At 47.3% G+C, this 19,842-nt stretch overlaps 2 protein-coding genes across 4 annotated transcripts in view; both read right to left on the reverse strand.

The window, feature by feature from the left end:
* Positions 1-151: 151 nt before the first annotated feature.
* cop1 (COP1 E3 ubiquitin ligase) lies at positions 152-13,018 on the reverse strand. 3 transcript variants are annotated; one of them, XM_056597528.1, is made up of 20 exons: positions 12,369-13,018; positions 12,203-12,262; positions 11,328-11,425; positions 11,169-11,233; positions 10,930-11,049; positions 10,776-10,844; positions 9,887-9,946; positions 9,718-9,797; positions 8,856-8,931; positions 8,394-8,508; positions 7,990-8,125; positions 7,747-7,890; positions 7,110-7,218; positions 6,522-6,603; positions 5,094-5,210; positions 3,868-3,985; positions 3,009-3,133; positions 1,654-1,814; positions 1,247-1,291; positions 152-1,031 (listed from the first exon to the last, which is right to left on the reverse strand). In XM_056597528.1, the coding sequence occupies exons 1-20, from the start codon at positions 12,707-12,709 to the stop codon at positions 1,014-1,016; spliced, it is 2,139 nt and encodes a 712-aa protein (XP_056453503.1). In that variant the 5' UTR covers positions 12,710-13,018; the 3' UTR covers positions 152-1,013. The 3 variants fall into 3 exon arrangements, with proteins under 3 accessions (XP_056453503.1, XP_056453504.1, XP_056453502.1); XM_056597529.1 differs by having other exon boundaries at positions 255-1,031; positions 8,856-8,928; XM_056597527.1 differs by having other exon boundaries at positions 255-1,031; positions 8,856-8,934.
* Positions 13,019-15,927: 2,909 nt separating this feature from the next.
* astn1 (astrotactin 1) overlaps positions 15,928-19,842 on the reverse strand; it is a 69,941-nt gene continuing 66,026 nt past the window's right edge. Inside the window, exons 19-24 of the mRNA XM_056597530.1 lie at positions 19,644-19,777; positions 19,290-19,441; positions 18,660-18,795; positions 16,854-16,954; positions 16,549-16,732; positions 15,928-16,165 (exon numbers count right to left, since the gene is read on the reverse strand). Coding sequence (XP_056453505.1) covers positions 15,928-16,165; positions 16,549-16,732; positions 16,854-16,954; positions 18,660-18,795; positions 19,290-19,441; positions 19,644-19,777 — 945 coding nt within the window. The remainder of the gene's footprint in view (positions 16,166-16,548; positions 16,733-16,853; positions 16,955-18,659; positions 18,796-19,289; positions 19,442-19,643; positions 19,778-19,842) is intronic.

The following is a 19,842-nucleotide window of genomic DNA, read 5'->3' on the forward strand; positions in this document are numbered from 1 at the left end:
GAGAATCAGACGGAGGCGGACTTTTGTTCCACCCGTATAATACATTTGACAGGAAATATCATTTCCAGTCATTATCAATACAGAAATATTCCTAAATGCATGTAAAATAAATTTATTGTATATCTGATAAGGAAAACACACAGTACTTTCTTAATAATTTATTTTGGTATACAAAAGCAAACGCCTCATTGGCATTTCAGATAAAATACGGCTGTTTGCCATACTACATACTGTCCATGGGGGGGGGGGGGGGGGGGGGGGGGGGGTCTGAACACAGCAGCCTGGTGGACCAGCAGAGGGTGATGGTATTCTGGGCTCCATCGTCTGAACAGCTTCATTTTTGATGGGTGAACCTGTGATGTGTCAAAGGACCTGAAAGAGGTCTTGTGTACACCGTAGATACAGACTGTGTCCTAGACGGCCTCTTCTACCAACCTGTGCTTCACAACGCAGAGCGAGAGGAGGAGCACCGCTCTGACCATCAGGAGGTCATGTGATCACTGACATTTATTACAAACACCAACAGAAGCTTTCTAAGGATTCCTCTTTCATTTCAGAGTTTCTTTGTGATTGTATGTTGGAATAGTGAGAGTACTAGAGAACTGTGGAGTGGTACTGCTTTACTGTAGTTCACTGTAGTTTGAGTCAGGGCCTGCAGCTGGAGGAGGGCGTGGTCTCAGTAAAGGGGTGGTGGTGGTTCGGGGCTGCAGGTGGAGGACTGCGTGGTCGCAGTAAAGGGGTGGTGGTGGTTCATTGGCTGCAGGTGGATGAGGGCGTTCGTCCAGGTGTGGTCGTCGTTAAAGGGCTGGAGGTCTTTGTGCTTCACGTCCCGATCACCTCCACCTGCTCCTCAACCGTTAGCAGGAGAAAGGCCACCACCAGCTCCTCCTAGTGGATGGAGGAACACCACCTCCTCCTCCTAGTGGTGGAGGAACACCACCACCTCTTCGGAGAAGAACACCACCTCCACCTCCTAGTGGGTGGAGGTCTACTGTCCGCTGTGATGGAACCCCTCAGACCAGCTCCAGTACCTGAAGAGAGGAGGACCACAACCACACATCAACACAACAAACAATAAATACAAACACGCTAAAACACAACAACACAACACGTCAAACACAAACAAAATCAGCCCCAACACACTGAACACCAACACAGTACACACTACACATCAAACAGTAAACACCAACACACTACACACCACAGTAACACACTACAAACCAACACAGTACACACAGTAACTCACCTTGATGGTTCCTTGACTGTTGGCAGCAATCAGCACGTTTGATTCCTGAAGGAATAAGATTATTATATTTGATATTTGAGCTTTCAAATAGAATGAAAAAACATAACAGACTCAGCCATCCTCAGGTGTGGTTAGGGTGGCTGTAGGGTGTGGTCAGGGTGTAGGTAGGATTTAGTTAGGGAGTAGGTGTAGCTTGGGTGCAGTTAGGGTGTAGGAGTAGTTTGGGTGTAGTTGGGGAGTAGGTGTAGTTTGGGTGTAGGAGTAGTTTGGGTGAAGCCAGGGAGTAGGTGGTTTACGTGTAGTTAGCGAGTAGGTGTATTTTGGGTGTAGCCAAGGAGTAGGTGTAATTTGGGTGTAGGAGTAGTTTGGGTGTAGTTGGGGAGTAGGTGTGGTTTGGGTGTAGTTACCCCGTCCGGCAGGGCCCTCCAGCAGACCGCGCTGACAAACTCGTTGGTGTCGTCGTCTTTGCGCTCCTTGTCCAGAACGCTCTTCACCGTGTCGAACTTGAAGGTCAGCAGCGTCTTGGACAGACCCTTATAGTACAGGTACAGAGAGTTGTTCTCGCTCCCTGGGGAACAGAACAGAGAACCTTACAGCAGACAGGCTTGTTCTCGCTCCCTGGAGAACGTTAAAGAATAATAATAATACAAATTTATTATATATATATTAGTTAACTATGACATTAATGCGATTAAATATTTTAATCGCTTGACAGCTCTAATATATATATATATATATATATATATATATATATATATATATATATATATATATATATATATATATATATATATAGTTAACTCACGATTAATCGCAAATTATTTTTCTATGCTAAATATCCCTTGATTTTTTTGTCCCATAATTCTTCTCATTTAATTATCTTATCAACATGGTGAATTGCATCGGCTTGCCTTGTGCAAATGATTTTTTATTGATAACAACATTGGCATATACTGATCAAAACAGGACGATACAAAAAAAGAGCCCATAGTGCAATTAAACGACTGCTTTGAACAAATGTCATTTGAACATAGCAGTCAGGCTACTGCTTCTTTGTTTTGAGCCAAAGAATTTTTTTTATTTTTTTCTTAAATAAAAGAATTGCGTTAATCGCTCGTTAATTTTTTTAACGCCGTTAAAATTGGTTTGCGTTAACGCCGTTAATAACGTGTTTAACTGAAAGCTCTAATATACATACATACATACATATCGGCCTATCAGATTTTTAAATCACAAAATATTCGTATCGGTATCGGCCTTAAAAATCCTATATCGGTCGGGCTCTACTTTTGTGTACTTTTTGTGTAGTGTAGTAGTAAAAGGTGTAGTAAAGGTGTAGTAGTAAAGGTGCAGTAGTAAAGGTGCAGTAGTAAAGGTGCTATAGTCCTACTGCAGCATACGTAGTAGTAAAGGTGGAGTAGTACTTCAACAGGCTATGTAGTAATAAAGGTGTTGTAGTAGTGAAGTTGTAGTAGCACTAAGGATGCAGTATTAGTAGAAAAGGTGTAGTAAAAAAGGGAGCAGTCCTAACAAAGGCTACGTTGTAATAAATGTGTAGCAGTAGTACAGGTGTAGTAATAAAGGTGTAGTAGTAGTAAAGGTGTAGTAGTCCTACCACAAACTACGTATTAATAAAGGTGTAGTAGTAAAGGTGTAGTAGTACTACCACAGTCTACGTATTACTAAAGTTGGAGCAGTAATGGTGTAGTTATTAAAGTATAGTAGTAGTAAAGGTGTAGTTATTAAGGTGTAGTAGTCCTACCACAGGCTACGTAGTCTCCATTGGAGGCGAGGCCCACAAAGTTCTTCTCGTTGATGTGACCTTTGAAGGAGCGGAGGCAGTGAGGCTTGTTGACGTTCCACAGCTTCAGCTGGCTGTCTGTAGACCTGCAGACATAACCACTGCTAGTTAACCACTGCTAGTTAACCACTACTAGTTCATACAGTGAGGCTTGTTGACGTTCCACAGTTTTGAGGAAGTCTGAGTGTCACTGCACCAGACCAGTGAACACCTAATGAGGAGGAGGAGGAGGAGGAGGGGAGTGAACACCTTGTGAGGAGGAGGAGGAGGAGGAGGAGGAGGAGGAGGAGGAGGAGGAGGAGGAGGAGGAGGAGGAGGAGGAGGAGGAGGAGGAGGAGGGAACACCTAGTGAGGAGGAGGAGGGAACACCTAGTGAGGAGGAGGAGGAGGAGGGAACACCTAGTGAGGAGGAGGAGGAGGAGGAGGGAACACCTAGTGAGGAGGAGGAGGAGGAGGAGGGAACACCTAGTGAGGAGGAGGAGGAGGAGGAGGGAACACCTAGTGAGGAGGAGGAGGAGGAGGAGGAGGAGGAGGAGGAGGGAACACCTAGTGAGGAGGAGGAGGGAACACCTAGTGAGGAGGAGGAGGGAACACCTAGTGAGGAGGAGGAGGGAACACCTAGTGAGGAGGAGGAGGAGGAGGAGGAGGAGGGAACACCTAGTGAGGAGGAGGAGGGAACACCTAGTGAGGAGGAGGAGGAGGAGGAGGAGGAGGAGGAGGAGGAGGAGGAGGAGGAGGAGGAGGAGGAGGAGAGTGAACACCTAGTGAGGAGGAGGGGAGTGAACACCTAGTGTCCGGGAGGAGGAGGTCAGCTACTCACGCGGAGACGATCTCCTCCCCGTTGACGAACTTGGCGTAGGAAACGGCCTTCCTGTGGCCCTTAAACACCATGATGGGCTGTTTGGTGTTCCTCAGGTCGTAGTAGTGGACGCAGTGGTCTGGAACACACACACACACAAACACACACACACACAGTCATGGAGACAAGGGTCTGGAACACACACACACTAGATCCCGACCGATTTATCGGCAGGCCGATATTATCGGCGGACGTTAGGCATTGGCAGATATTTTTTTGGGGGGAGGTTTATTGTGTTTTTGTTCAAAGGACTTTGAGTTTCATAGCTTAAGTTGCATTTTTATACATTTTATTTATCAGAACTTGTGTGTGAGTGTGTGAGTGTGTGTGAGTGTGAGTGTGAGTGTGGAACGTCAGCGATTGAGTGGACGAGCGAGGAGAGCGACTGGTAGAGTGCGTGTCAGTTTAGTGAACGTTTTTACTGCCAATTCCGCGTCGCCTTATATATGAACTTAAACCAGCCATTTTGAAGAGATAAATCACAACTTTGTTTTATGCACTTGTTATTGAAAGCATAATAAACACATTAAATACTCCAAATAAATGCATTTAGCCAGAGTTAACATGTTGTTGTTTTTATTTCCTCTCATCAGTAAAACAAACTCAATGCACGTTAGTCTTTCAACTAGATTCAATGTTACAAGTAAAATTATCAGAACAAAACAAACATTCAATACTATCAAAAACATGCTTTGTGTCTAGACAACAATAATGTAACCGAAAACCAGGTGGTATATAGATGTATAGTAATAGTTAACTACTAGTTAGCTGGTCTATAGTAATATAGTTAACCACTTGTTAGCTGGTATATAGTTAACCACTAGTTAGCTGGTATATAGATAACCACTAGTTAGCTGGTATATAATGAACCACTCGTTATGCGTGCAAAGCCTCAGGTGAGGTGGTACATTGTTACTAGCTGGTATATAGTTAATCACTAATTAGCTGGTATCTAGTTAACTACTAGTTACCTGCGCAGCCGAAGGCGAGCTGGTATAGTATAGGTAACTGGTATAAAGTTAACCAGTACTAGTTAACTACGCAGCCAAAGGTGAGGAGGTATTAACATTACTAGTTACCTGCGCAGCCGAAGGCAAGCTGGTATAGTATAGGTAACTGGTATAAAGTTAACCAGTACTAGTTAACTACGCAGCCAAAGGTGAGGAGGTATTAACATTACTAGTTACCTGCGCAGCCGAAGGCAAGATGGTATCGGGAGGTCGGACTGAACTTTACGCAGCAGACGTTGGCCTTCGCCTCGATGCACGCCACCGAGTTGTCGAGGTTAGTGGACCACAGCTTCACTGTAACACAATATAACACAACACAACTTCACTGTAACACAATATAACACAACACAGCTTCACTGTAACCCTACATGCCCACTACCTCCGTCAGTCAACGGACGTGGGAAGGCGTTGCTGACTGATGGGGGAGTAGTCTTTGCAGATGCATCCGTCAGCCAATCAAATCGGTTCGCCGGGTTCTTCCCGCTTCTTCCTGCTTGTTGCGAGGCAAGATGACCCGTGTACAACACAACTTCCATGTAACACAACACAGCTTCAATGTAACACAACACAACAACACACCGTCACTGTAGGACAACATAACACATCTTCACTGTAACACAAAAACACAGCTGCACTGTAACACAACACAGCTCCACTCTAAAGGCCGATTCATACTTCCGGATCCGGACGAAATTCGTCCGTCCGTACCAAGCATTGCCTCCGGGACTACCCTCCAGTATACCTCCGTCCGGTTTCAGCGTTGTTATGGATGTTACACAATACATCCTCTAGAGGGCAGTGACTGTCGTTTCACAAATTAACGGCATAGACAATCGCAAACATGACATCTGTAGAGATGATTTTGCTTTGTGTCATCCGAAATCGGCCAAAAAAAGTGCAAAATGTGTAGGCCTAGGCGGCGGTGGCATGTGACACCCCTCACCAACCCGCAGATTATCTCCTCAAAATGTTGTTAAATGACCAGTTACAACTCATTGCCAAAGCAGGGGAACAATAAAATAACAAGGTCAGGTATATAGTATAATACAAGTATAAAACCTTAAATACAATATAGATACATATCAGTTATTATACTACACTATCTATTTCCGCGAATGGTCTGACTTTTGACTATACTGCTGCCTCGATTTCTGGTGGAATTGCTCCGGTTCTCCCGGAGCACTCCGGATTTGTAAGCTCAGAGACGACGGACACATTGACGGACGAAACACCTCCGGGACCGGACGAAACGGCCCGTATCCGTATTTACCGTAGGGTGTGAATGGGCCTTTACAAAACACAGCTTCACTCTAACACAACATAACAACCCAGCTTCAATGTTACACAACTTCTCTAACACAACTTCACTCTAATATTGTAACACAGCTTCCCTGTAACACAACTTTGCTTTATACAATCAAAGCTTCACTGTAACAAAACGTCACTGTAACAACAACACAGCTTCACTGTAACACAACGAGACTTCACTGTAACACATCTAGACTTCACTGTAACACAACAAAACAAGACTTCACTAACACAACATAACACAACTTCACTGTTGCACAACGTAAACCATGGAACAGAACATGAAGTCATACTAACCTTTGGCGTCATCAGAGCCGGATGCCAGCAGTTTAGGATCCATCAGGTTGAAGTCAACACTCCAGCATCGTTTTTCATGTTCCTGGAAACACAACATGTCAACACATGCCTCTCAGCAGTATAGATACATTAGATATAATCTGATAATCCTAGACTACAGGTAACTCTAGACTAGATGTCCTAGTATAGTGCGGTACCTGGTAGACCAACTCTAGACTATATGTTCTAGTGTAGTCTGCTACCTGGTAGACTAGATTACATGTTAGTATGGTCGGGTAAATGGTAGACTAATCTAGACTATATGTTCTAGTGTAGTCTGGTACCTGGTAGACTAACTCTAGATTACATGTTCTAGTATAGTCCGGTACCTGGTAGACTAACTCTAGACAGATTTCCTATCATAGTCCGGTACCTGGTAGACTAACTCTAGACAGATGTTCTAGTGTAGTCCGGTACCTGGTAGACTAACTCTAGACAGATTTCCTATCATAGTCCGGTACCTGGTAGACTAACTCTAGACAGATGTTCTAGTATAGTCCGGTACCTAGTAGACTAGTCTAGACTAGATGTTCTAGTATAGGCCGGTACCTGGTAGACTTTGGACCGCTGGCCGGTGAACCCGTCCCACAGAATGACGGTTCCCTCGTAGTCACTGCTAGCTAGCAGGTTCTTGTGGTAGCTACTCCAGCTGATACAGCTACACATTACAAACACATTATTCAACTTTACATTAGACACTATCAATATTTTTTTCCCCACTATATATTAAACATTATAAACGGTATTATTAAACTATATATTAGACATTAAACACAATATTAAACTATATGTTAAACATTGCAAACACATAATTAAACTAACTGGAGCTAGTCGAGCTGTAGTAGAGCTATAGTAGTTATAGTGGAGCTGTAGTAGAGATGTAGTAGAGCTACAGACGAGCAGTAGTAGAGCTCTAGCGGAGCTCTAGTGGAGCTCTAGTGGAGCTACAGACGAATAGTAGTAGAGCTATGATAGAGCTAAAGTAGAGCTGTAGTGGAGCTATAGTGGCGCTCTAGTGGAGCTATAGTGGAGCTATAGTGGAGCTGTAGTAGAATTATACTAGAGCTGTCGTAGCGCTATAGTGGAGCTATAGTGGAGCTGTAGTAGAGCTGTAGTAGCGCTGTAGTGGAGCTATGGTGGAGCTGTAGTAGAGCTGTAGTAGCGCTGTAGTGGAAGAGGTGGTTACCTGATCTTGGAGTTGCAGGTCATCTCGTTGACCGGGTAGTGGATGTCCACCGCGTCCTGGATCACCATGCCGTACTCAAACACCTTGATCTTCTTAGTGACACCGGCAATCGCAAAGTAGTCGCAGTCTCTGTCAAACTCAATACTAAAAGAGAGGTCAGAGGTCAAACTCAATATGAACAGAGAGGTCAGAGGTCAAACCCAAAACTAATACAAAGAGATGAGCGGTCATTGAGGCGGCTACCTGGAGACGATGCTGGAGCCGTTGTAGAGGTCGCTTGCGTAGGACAGGGTGGCGAGGGGGCGGACCGAGTTGTAGCGGGTGAACTTAGAAAGGCACTCCATGAAGTCGTCCAGCTGGCCCAGGCTCCGCCCCTCGTCTACACACCAAACCATTGTTTTGTGTGAGCGTTAGGATGAGCCAAAGTGTCTATGAATTGAGCACCGTTGTGATACGAGGTGATCCTGACCAAGACCCAGAGAGAGCCACACACACACACACACACTAGCCAGAGCTCCTCCTCCTCCTCTCGACTTAAAACAAGCCCCATAATAAGAGAGATGAGATGTATACTATAGATACAGAATAAGCAGGCATTAGGCTATAGATCTGGAGTGAAGCCGGCATTAGGCTGGCTGTGATTCTACCTGAGATGCGAGACATCTTGTTTGAGAAGTAGCACTGTTCCAGATCCTCAAAATGAGCCGTGAGTCTCTTTCTTCTGGAGGCCAGAGTGCTGTTGTACCATGGCTGTCTTTTACCCTGCAACACACATCAGGAAATCAGGATTTTATCCTCAATAGATTGTAACTAAAATCATAACTAGATCACTAATATATCATTACTCGATCGTACAAACAACATGACTGGATCATTAATATACCATAACTAGATCGTACATACATCATAACTAGATCACTCAAATATCATAACTAGATCGCTCATCTATAAACAGTATTCTTAGATCAACATCAATAGATCTTAATAGATCATAACTGGACAATAAAGAACCTTTCCACACATATTACATATCCCTGTATAACTACAGCTCGTTAACCATCTTGATGGCTTCTGATTCCGGTTTATATATTATTATACAGCATGGTCACCTGACTGCCTGGAGCTGCTCCGATGAAGCCGGGGGTCTGGCTGTAGTCTGGGGGCTCCACCAGACTGCTGCTGCTGCTGGAAAACAAACGTGATATTACACACCTAAATACACGTTAATACACACGTTAATACACCTGACTGCTGCTGGGACATGAATACCTTTTAATGAGTTAGAACCTAGCATCATAAATAAATGTTAGGAAAATAAATACATTTTTGCCATTCATTCTTTCCCCTTTTTCCCAGTAAAACCAGCATGATAGAAATTTAAATGATCGCCCATTATACCTGAGAGCCGGGGACGGAGCTAGTGTCTACAGGTGGAGGTGTACCTGAGAGCCGGGGACGGAGCTAGTGTCTAAAGGTGGAGGTGTACCTGAGGGCCGCTGACGGAGCTAGTGTCTACAGGTGGAGGTGTACCTGAGAGCCGGGGACGGAGTTAGTGTCTAAAGGTGGAGGTGTACCTGAGGGCCACTGACGGAGCTAGTGTCTACAGGTGGAGGTGTACCTGAGGGCCACTGACGGAGCTAGTGTCTACAGGTGGAGGTGTACCTGAGGGCCACTGACGGAGCTAGTGTCTACAGGTGGAGGTGTACCTGAGGGCCGCTGACGGAGCTAGTGTCTACAGGTGGAGGTGTACCTGAGGGCCGCTGACGGAGCTAGTGTCTACAGGTGGAGGTGTACCTGAGGGCCGCTGACGGAGCTAGTGTCTACAGGTAGAGGTGTACCTGAGGGCCGGGGACGGAGCTAGTGTCTACAGGTGGAGGTGTACCTGAGGGCCGGGGACGGAGCTAGTGTCTACAGGTGGAGGTGTACCTGAGGGCCGCTGACGGAGCTAGTGGTCTACAGGTGGAGGTGTACCTGAGGGCCGGGGACGGAGCCTCCACGTTGGGCACGGTGCACTCGGCCTCCATCAGTGGGGAGTGGTGTCCGCTCATGTCCTGGAGGAGGTGAGGAGGTGAGGAGATGAGGAGACGAGTCACACGGTACCATACCTCATGAATATTATCATGATACAAACAGGAAGTACCTCGACGCGCTTGATGTCGTCCTCCAGGAAGTTGAGTTCCTTCTGCAGCTGCTCCAGTTGCTGAGGAGGGAGCAGACATGAGGTCACAGCCTCCCATGATGCAGCAGGGCACTCATACAGGTTTAGAAGCCCTGATGGAGGGGGCTCCTTGGAACGCTGGTGTTGGTTTAGGGGCCCCTGAAGTAGCTTTATAACGATCCCGTTCCATTGGCCGGTCGCCCTAATAGTCCCGTTCCATTGGCTGGTCGCCCTAATGGCGCATTTCCACCGGAGGGTGCAGTTCGATTCGGTTCGCCTCAGTCCGGTAGTGAGGGGGCGGTATAGCCAACGTCAGTTGAGGTCGGGTTTCCACCGCCAACAGTACGCTTATGGTAGGCTGGATGTCGAACACCGCGGCAGCTATGTAAACATTGTGACATCATAGCAGCGCGACCCAGTGTAGCCTGCTCAATATCAACAATAAAATAAAAACAATAAAAACTGCTTCATCAAGCTCCCTCTGCACGTCTTCCTCCCCAAGAATGCAGAGGAACGTCTCCACCTCCTTGTTCGCCCAAGTTAAAGTTTTGCGCGACAGAATAATACATCGTGGGTACTGTTTGTTGGTTTTTATCTCCATGTCGCCCGGAAGTGAGGATTCTGTCGACCGATCAACGGAGGGCGTGTAGCTCGAACTTGCCGGCACCCTTTCAGGCGTCTCAGTACCCCAACGGAGGAGTACTGCGAGACGAGTACGGCTCAGTCCTGGTCACGCCCACTTTTTGCGGTGGAAAAGAGATCCGTGCCGCACCTTTGCGAACAGAACCGAACCGAAACCGGTGGAAACGCGCCATAATGGTCAGGGGGAGATGTTCTGGGGGTTGTTGATGGAGCAGGCCTGATGTCTCACCTCTCTCTTGTTGCGTCTCGCTTCCTTAAGGAACTCCATCAGGATCTGTCTCTGGGCGGCCTGGGACTCCTGGAGAACACACATACACACGGCTGTAGTACCGATACAGGCTGAGCTCAATGGTTTAGTCACTGGTAAGCGGTTCCAGTCTCACCGCCTCCAGCTGCTTCTTCTTCTGCACTAGCAGCTCCAGCATCAGGTTGATGTTGGCCAGGTCCATGTTCTCCTGCTCGGGGCTCAGGACGTCCTGGAACACCTGCCACCGGGACCCGTTCTGGGACAGGAGACCCCGTTAGAGACCCCCCAGCAGGACCAGAGACAGACGCCCGGCCTCCCAGAGACAGACGACCAGCCCCCCAGGGGGACAACATGAGAGGGAAAACCAATACTCACAGGATGGTCCAACTTCAGCCTCTTCTCCTCTGACCGCTGCTTCTGCTTCAGGATGAGTTCATTCACTGGAACACGAACAAGGCGTCAGACCCAGCATCAACCACCATCAGGAGAACAGGACACGCAAAGCATCATGGGAGATGTAGTTCAGTGACGTACCGAGGAAGTTGGGGTAGAGCTGGTCCACGTTGTCCACGATGTAGTTACACTTGGGGCAGCGGTTGCTGTCCTCTAGACTCTGTCGGATGCACTTGAAGCTGCAGAGGAACATGGTCAGCAGGAAGTACTGTTTCAAGAACTACACACCAGCAGGAAGTACTGATTCAAGAACTACAGTCCAGCAGGAAGTACTGATTCAAGAACTACAGTCCAGCAAAAAGTACTGATTCAAGAACTACAGACCAGCAGAGAGTACTGATTCAAGAACTACAGACCAGCAGAAAGTACTGATTCAAGAATTACAGACCAGCAGAAAGTACTGATTCAAGAACTACACACCAGCAGAAAGTACTGATTCAAGAACTACACACCAGCAGGAAGTACTCCTGCACTGCACATTAGAGGGATTACTTATTCTTTTACTTTCTACTTTATTTAGCGGCCTGTGAGGCGGTAGGGGTCTATCATCTATATGCGGGTGAATATGCGTATGAGCACACTTGTGTATCTGCGTGCATGTGGGTGTGTATATGTGGGCGTGCATATGTGTGCATACATGCGTGTGTGCACATGTGTGTGTGGGTGTGCACATGTGTTTGGGCATGTGTGTGTATGCATGCACACACAACAACTACAGTTATTGACAGCAAAGTCAATCCCATCTGAAGATTCAGAGGAAATGGGAGGTGTCTTTCTGAAGCTTCCTGTAGATTTCGAGCAATCAGGTTACAGGGCATGTCATTACTTGTCACTCGCATCTTAATCACAAAGAGCTGCCAGCATTATGACAAACACTGCAACACATAGCTGCTATAATTTAACCATGAATACCAACAGTCAGGGGTCTCCATTAGTCAGGCATTAGCTCAACTCACCAAAAGCTGTGACCACATTTGGTCATATGTGCCTCCTCGATCATCTCGAAGCAGATGGGGCTGGAAACCAGAGATAAGAAGCATTATATTACGGGATGAACTGGTTTGGTTGACTTCTCCTCTGATATATAAACACAAGTTTGATGAGGAAAAGGAGAAATCTCACCAAACAAAGTCGTTGCTTTTGTCCTCGTACGAGTGGAGCAGGCCGGGGTAGAGCGGCGCCGGCTGCAGAGACCTCTTCTTACCCGAGCCGGAGGACGAGGAGGTCGGCCGGCTCAGGGAAGCCAGGCCACTCCGGGAAGCCTGCTGCACGGCGGCCAGGACGGGCACCGACAGGGGCCCCTCGCCGGAGGACAGGGGACCCTCAACGGCGGACATGGACCCCTCACCGGCTGCTGTCAGCGCCCGGGAAGGCACCACATTCCCTGCCGAGCTCCCATTGGTGTTTGGGGTCCCGGAGGAGCTGGCCCCGCCAGCCAGCTGCTGGGCCCGGCTGTTTGACATGACTCACCACGGACAGAACACATCCACCGGGACGGAGCTCAGACCATCCGGACCGGGGGGGGTGGGTTAGTAGCCTGGTCCTGGTAGTCCTGGTCCTGAAAGTCCTGGTCCTCGCAGTCCGGGTCCCGGGACACAGACCGGTTGGGGGGTTGGTACCGCAGCTGCTGTCGACAACACGTTAATTATTCAATGCTAAACGAAACGAAGTGTGAAACGAGTGAACAGAACAAATATTCCTGCTGCGTTTCAAGGGATTAGCGGCTAGCTACTGAAGCTCCGAGTCCCCGGTGCTACTTTGCTCTGCTGCCGGGAACCAGCGGCCTCTAGCGGCAAGGAGGTCGGTGCTCCTCCGCCCTGAGCCGGGGATCAGCGGCCTCTAGCGGCCAGGAGGCCGGTGCTCCTCCGCCCTGAGCCGGGAACCAGCGGCCTCTAGCGGCCAGAAGGCCGGTGCTACTCCGCCCTGAGCCGGGGATCAGAGGCCTCTAGCGGGTAGGGTAAGAAGGAGGAGGAGAAACGAGGAGGAGGAGGAGGAGGAGAAGGAGGTCTGTGGACAATCTTTATATTAATATTTTCTGTGTTTCGGGGCCAGAGGAGACATTGAACGAAATCAAACACGGATCAAAGTCAATAAGACAGTATCTCTTCAAGGTGTTGAAGCCTACCTCTATCGATAGCACCACCATGTGTATGAAAGGCTGTGAGTTTAAATACTTTAATAATATTAATATTAGAGCATGTTCAGTTAGGATAGTCTCTTCTTTCTTTCCTCACTAACCCTAATCCAATCTTTCATTCTGAAAGCAGTGTTGAATGTTGAAGTATTTTATACAGAATTTGTAGTTGAGAATGTTAAGATCAAGATGAATCCATGAGTCCACACTCTCCTTCTGAAGCATGGAAACATGATGACAAAATATTCAGAAATCTCATGAAAGAATCATACCTCTTACCGTTCAGGTATCAAACTGTAGATAAAATTGATTGGTCATTATTTATTGATGTGCTGATCACTTCTCTGCCATATGTTGACCCTTGATTCGATATGTTGACGAATTCAATAATGGTACAACATATGATATCTTCTTCATAAACACAAGACACGTTTTATAGCTTTTTATTATTCTTTGAAAGAGCCAAGTGTAAAATGTTAATACTCACAGATATAAGAGCCAAAATATAGCATGCAACAGTAAAAACATGTCCACTGGGTCATATTCTAAAACATCTGATTTCCTTTAACAAAACTACTGGAATGATCAACTCCAGAGACAGGTCATTACGGAGCAGGTAGGGGTTAGACAGTATAGAGACAGGTCACTTAGGAGCAGGTAGGGGTTAGAAAGTACAGAGCCAGGTCATTAAGGAGCAGGTAGGGGTTAGATAGTACATAGACGGATCATTAAGGAGCAGGTAGGGGTTAGACAGTACAGAGACAGGTCATTAAGGATCAGGTAGGGGTTAGACACTAGAGACAGGTCATGATGGAGCAGGTGGGGTTAGATATCTTTGAGGAGCTGGTAGGGTTAGATACTTTTAAGGAGCAGGTAGGGGTTAGATGTATAAGCAGGAGGTTGGTTTTGTATGAAATAACATATCTGAATAATAAAGAGATTTCCAGTGAAACAATCATCAAAGCTGTGATTATACAGTGCAGACTTCCACTAACATTCACTAAACACTGCTGTACGACTAATTACAGAAGTCACCACTGGATGGATGCCTTAATGAACCTTTACAAATATCTACAAGGCTGCTTTAGTATTCACAGAAGACTTCAAGGAAATCTATTTATGTATATTATATTTCTGCATCGACTGAACTGGACTGGGAACAGTTTTTGTAGTTGGACCTCAGCTGAAGTGAAGAGCTGGAGGTGAAGTTATTCAAAACAACGTCAAGGGAATGGTCTCATCTGATGCCATGTTGTTAAATAATTGATAGCAGTAATGATAAACTTATTGGAGTCACTGTTAATTAATTACAGCCGAGTGATTGATTGGTTGGGTTAGCGCGTTGCAGGTGAGCTCAGAAGACTTTAGGTGCATGTAACCACAGGTTATTGTTCTAAATTCACTATTTCATATTGACATGGGACTATTGGACTATAGACATGAATACATGAGGATACATTCACCAGAGATCAGAACCAGCCACCCAGAGACCAGAACCAGTAACTCAGAGACCATCAGAACCAGTCACTCAGAGATAATCATAACCAGTCACTCAGAGACCAGAACCAGCCAACCAGAACCAGTCACTCAGAGACCAGAACCAGTCACTCAGAGACCATCAGAAACAGTCACTCAGAGAGCAAAACCAGTCACTCAGAGATAATCAGAACCAGTCACTCAGAGACCAGAATCAGTCACTAGAGACCAGAACAAGATCCTGATTATCTTCGTATTTAAAATGGTTCAGTCCTGATTCCCTTCCTATTTAAACAGTTCAGTCCTGATTCCCTTCCTATTTAAATGGTTCAGTCCTTATTATCTTTCCATTTAAATGCTTTAGACATAAAGGTTTTATTTACAGCCGTTCCTCCTCTTTGTTCTCTCATTTTCGTTCAAGATACTTTACAGTTCATCCGTCAATCAGACACCTGACAGACAGAAGGTCACTCTGGATGGTGTTTCTGTTATGAAAACAATGACGTTGTACACTAGGTCTGAGAATCATAATCATAGAGATAATCATAATCATAAAGATAGTCATAATCATTGAGATAGTCATAATCATAGAGATAGAGTAATAATCATAGAGATAGTCATAATCATAGAGATAGAGTCATAATCATAGAGATAGAGTCATAATCATAGAGATAGTCATAATTATAGAGATAGAGTCATAATCATAGAGATAGAGTCATAATCATAGAGATAGAGTCATAATCATGGAGATAGAGTCATAATCATAGAGATAGTCATTATTATAGAGATAGAGTCATAATCATAGAGATAGACTCATAATCATAGAGATAGACTCATAATCATAGAGCCTCCAGTCTCTCAGAGGTCTCTGGGGTCCCTGGGGGCCTCCGGTCTCTCAGAGGTCCCTGGGGGCCTCCGGTCTCTCAGAGGTCCCTGGGGGCCCAGGTCTCTCAGAGGTCCCTGGGGGCCTCCGGTCTCTCAGAGGTCCCTGGGGGCCTCCGGTCTCTCAGAGGTCCCTGGGGGCCTCCGGTCTCTCAGAGGTCTCTGGGGTCCCTGGGGGTCTCCGGTCTCTCAGAGGTCCCTGGCCTCGCCATAGTCGTTGTACATGACGGCGAGGGTCTGGTCCTCGCAGGCCTTGCGGAGGTCCTGGCCGAGGTCCACCCAGTTGAGGCCGAAGGCCTTGGTGTCGCTGTAGCGGCAGGACAGGAAGCGGAGGGACATCCGGCGCAGGCCGATGCGGGGCTCCTGGAGGAGGCCCCGGCACCACCCTGACAGCTGCTCCAGCTGGGACAGGATCAGACCGGCCTTCCTGAGGACAGAGCCGCGGGTCAGGGCTAAGGTGTGGGCTTAGTAGGGGGCTAGGTATAGAGTTAGGGTTAGGTACGGGGTTTGGTGCGGGGTTAGGTACGGGGTTAAGTGTGGGTTAGGTATAGGGTTAGGGTTAGGTAAGGGGTTAGGGTAAGGTGCAGGGTTAGGTGTGGGTTAGGTGTGGGTTAGGTGCAGGTTAGGTATAAGGTTAGGTGAGGGGTTAGGGTAAGGTGCGGGTTAGGTGTGGGTTAGGTATAGGGTTAGGGTTAGGTACGGGGTCAGGTGTGGGTTAGGTGCAGGTTAGGTATAAGGTTAGGTGAGGGGTGAGGGTAAGGTGCGGGGTTAGGTGTGGGTTAGGGTTAGGGTTAGGTGTGGGGTTAGTACCTGGGCCCGAGCTCGTCCTCGCAGCGCCAGGTGAACTCCCCAAAGCCGTGGTAGCGCTGGTTGTAGTGGTAGAGCACGCGGTGCAGCGTGGGCGGGCTCTGCTCCATCAGCGTGTTGTAGGCCGTCTGCTGCTCCTTACCGCTGGTGTAGCCGTTGAACAGGTTGTAGATCTTATCCGCTATCTCTGGGGAGGGTGAGACAGTCAGGGTTGGATAGTCAGGGTTAGATAGTCAGGGCCAGTTTTAGAAGGAGGAAGAAGGGGTGTTAGGTAGTCTTAGGGGTTGGATAGTCTCTAGTCGTCTCACCCTGGGCCTTGACGTCGTCCACGGCAGGGCACGGGGTCTTGATGGTGACCTCACTGGGACCCGACCTCCGACCTGTGTTGTCCACTGACCACAACCTGAACCTACACACACACACACACACACACACACACACACACACACACACACACACACACACACACACACACACACACACACATACAGAGCCAGACAGACAGACAGACAGACAGACAGACAGACAGACAGACAGACAGACAGACAGACAGACAGACAGACAGACAGACACAGAGACCCACAGAGTGGAGGATAATTATCTTTGAAGATACAGCCACCTAGTGGCCAAATCAGAGATATGCAATAGTATAGATGTAGTATATATTTAGAGATGTATATATTAGAGCTGTCAAGCGATTAAAATATTTAATCGTGATTAATCGCATTAATGTCATAGTTAACTCACGATTAATCCTGATTAATCGCAAATTATTTTTCTATGCTAAATATCCCTTGATTTTTTTGTCCCATAATTCTTCTCATTTAAATTCTCTTATCAACATGGTGTATTGCATCGGCTTGCCTTGTGCAAATGATTTTTTATTGATAACAACATTGGCATATACTGATCAAAACAGGACGATACAAAAAAAGAGCCTATAGTGCAATTAAACGACTGCTTTGAACAAATGTCATTTGAACATAGCAGTCAGGCTACTGCTTCTTTGTTTTGAGCCAAAGAAAAAAAAAGTTTTTTTTTTTTGTTTATAAAATAATTGCGTTAATCGCGCGATAATTTTTTTAACGCCGTTAAATTTGGTTTGCTTTAACGCCGTTAATAACGCGTTTAACTGACAGCTCTAGTATATATATAGTTTATATTTACAAGTAGGTGGTGTATATATCTACTTGTAGGTGGTGTGTATTTCTACATGTAGGTGGTGTGTATATCTACATGTAGGTGGTGTGTATATCTACATGTAGGTGGTGTGTATAGGTGGAGTGTATATCTTAGGGGTGAAACGGATCAGTGTGTCCACGGTTCGGTTCAGATAACCGTTTTGGGCCTCGGTTTCGGATACGGTTCGGATTAGGATCATGTCTGTGATAGTAAATAGGCGGACTTTTTTTTGACGGAGGGTTTGGGGGAGAAACACAATAATGAATGAGACCCACAGGCTATTTGCAATGTGTTAATTGACTGCAATCAGACAACTTGCAAGGCTTTTTTGTGCAATAAATGTTCCCCTAAATGCATTTGAAAACATGGTGCACTGAGTGTAACATGTAAGGGATAACGGCCGACGAGGCTTAGAACTCTGGCGACGAGCGCAGCATGAAGCCAGAGATGCCTCTACCTGTCCATTATTTCCATCGAACCGGTCGACCTCGAAGGCCGTTATCCCGATTATCACCCGTTTGTATTTATCTCCCGTATATTTAGAATATAATTGTATCAATTACTTTCTTTAAATTTCGGATTCGTGCGCTTGAAAAGCCCAGTTTGTTTTGAACGCTGACAGGCTGAAGGGAGGGGCGGGAAAAGTCTCATTGGCTCGGGCAGCACTGGAGAGAATGCATTCCGCTGGGTCCTAAACACCCTTTTGTATCGGACGTAGGCTACAGTAGGCAAAATACGCTACATAAGGCAATGCCTTCATGAAACCGAAATCCGCGGATCTCCAGAATGCTCCGAACTGTGGTAAACGAACCGAACGGATTCGGATACAATTCGAATCCGCTGCAGGCCTATCTACATGTAGGTGGTGTATGTAGATGTAAGTGGTGTATTTACATGTAGGTGGTGTATGTCGTTGTAAGTGGTGTATTTACATGTAGGTGGTGTCGGCCTCCAGGCAGCGGATGATCAGGCTGAGGGTGGAGGCCTGGAGGTCGGGGACGTCTCCTAGCATCACACACGGCGACTTAGCCCCCGACAGGACGTCATCCACCAGACTGAGGACAGACTCTGGACACACAGTACACAGTACTCATTAGAGTACTCAGTACAATACAGAGTACTCATTGAAAGGTGGTTTTCGTGGAGCGTACCATAGCTCAGAGGGGGTTCTCGAGGGGCGTACCATGTCTCAGAGGGGGTTCTTGTGGAGCGTACCATGTTTCAGAGGGGGTTCTCGTGGGGCGTACCATGCCTCAGAGGGGAGGGGGTTCTCGTTGGGCGTACCATGTCTCAGAGGGGTTCTCGTGGGGCGTACCATGTCTCAGAGGGGTTCTTGTGGGGCGCACCATGTCTCAGAGGGGTTCTCGAGGAGCGTACCATGTCTCAGAGGGGGTTCTCGTTGGGCGTACCATGTCTCAGAGGGGGTTCTCGTTGGGCGTACCATGTCTCAGAGGGGGTTCTCGTAGGGCGTACCATGTCTCAGAGGGGGTTCTCGTTGGGCGTACCATGTCTCAGAGGGGGTTCTCGTGGGGCGTACCATGTCTCAGAGGGGTTCTACTTACCGGTCTCCACCTTGCCGTGGTCGCTCCTCTCCGTGACCTTCTCCTGGCTGATGAGGTAGTCCACGATGCGGACTCCGATCAGCGGTTCTGCGTGGTTCCACTCCACGATCACCAGTGAGCTGCTGGGCTCGTAGGTGTGGGACAGCTTCAGCCTGCAGGACCACAGGTCAAAGGTCAACCCTACCACTTACCACTAACACAGGTCAAAGGTCAACCCTAACACTCACCACTAACACAGGTCAAAGGTCAACCCTACCACTCACCACTTACACAGGTCAAAGGTTAATCCTGACTACGATCAGAGGTCAAAGGTTGACCCTAGCCTCTAACAGAGGTCAGAGGTCGTGGTCTGACCTGGGCTGGGGGAGGGGGGCGCAGGTGGGCAGGCCGTCGGCCCCGAAGGCGCTGGAGTCGCAGCGGCACCAGTCATCGATGACATCACCTCTCCCCGAGCACCACAGCATGCTCATCATGGCTTCCTGTAGGGCCTGGGGGTGGGACAACAACATGCTCATCATGGCTTCCTGTAGGGCCTGGGGGTGGGACAACAACA

The sequence above is a fragment of the Gadus chalcogrammus genome, chromosome 8 (assembly GCF_026213295.1).
Source record: "Gadus chalcogrammus isolate NIFS_2021 chromosome 8, NIFS_Gcha_1.0, whole genome shotgun sequence".
Taxonomy (NCBI): Eukaryota; Metazoa; Chordata; class Actinopteri; order Gadiformes; family Gadidae; genus Gadus; species Gadus chalcogrammus.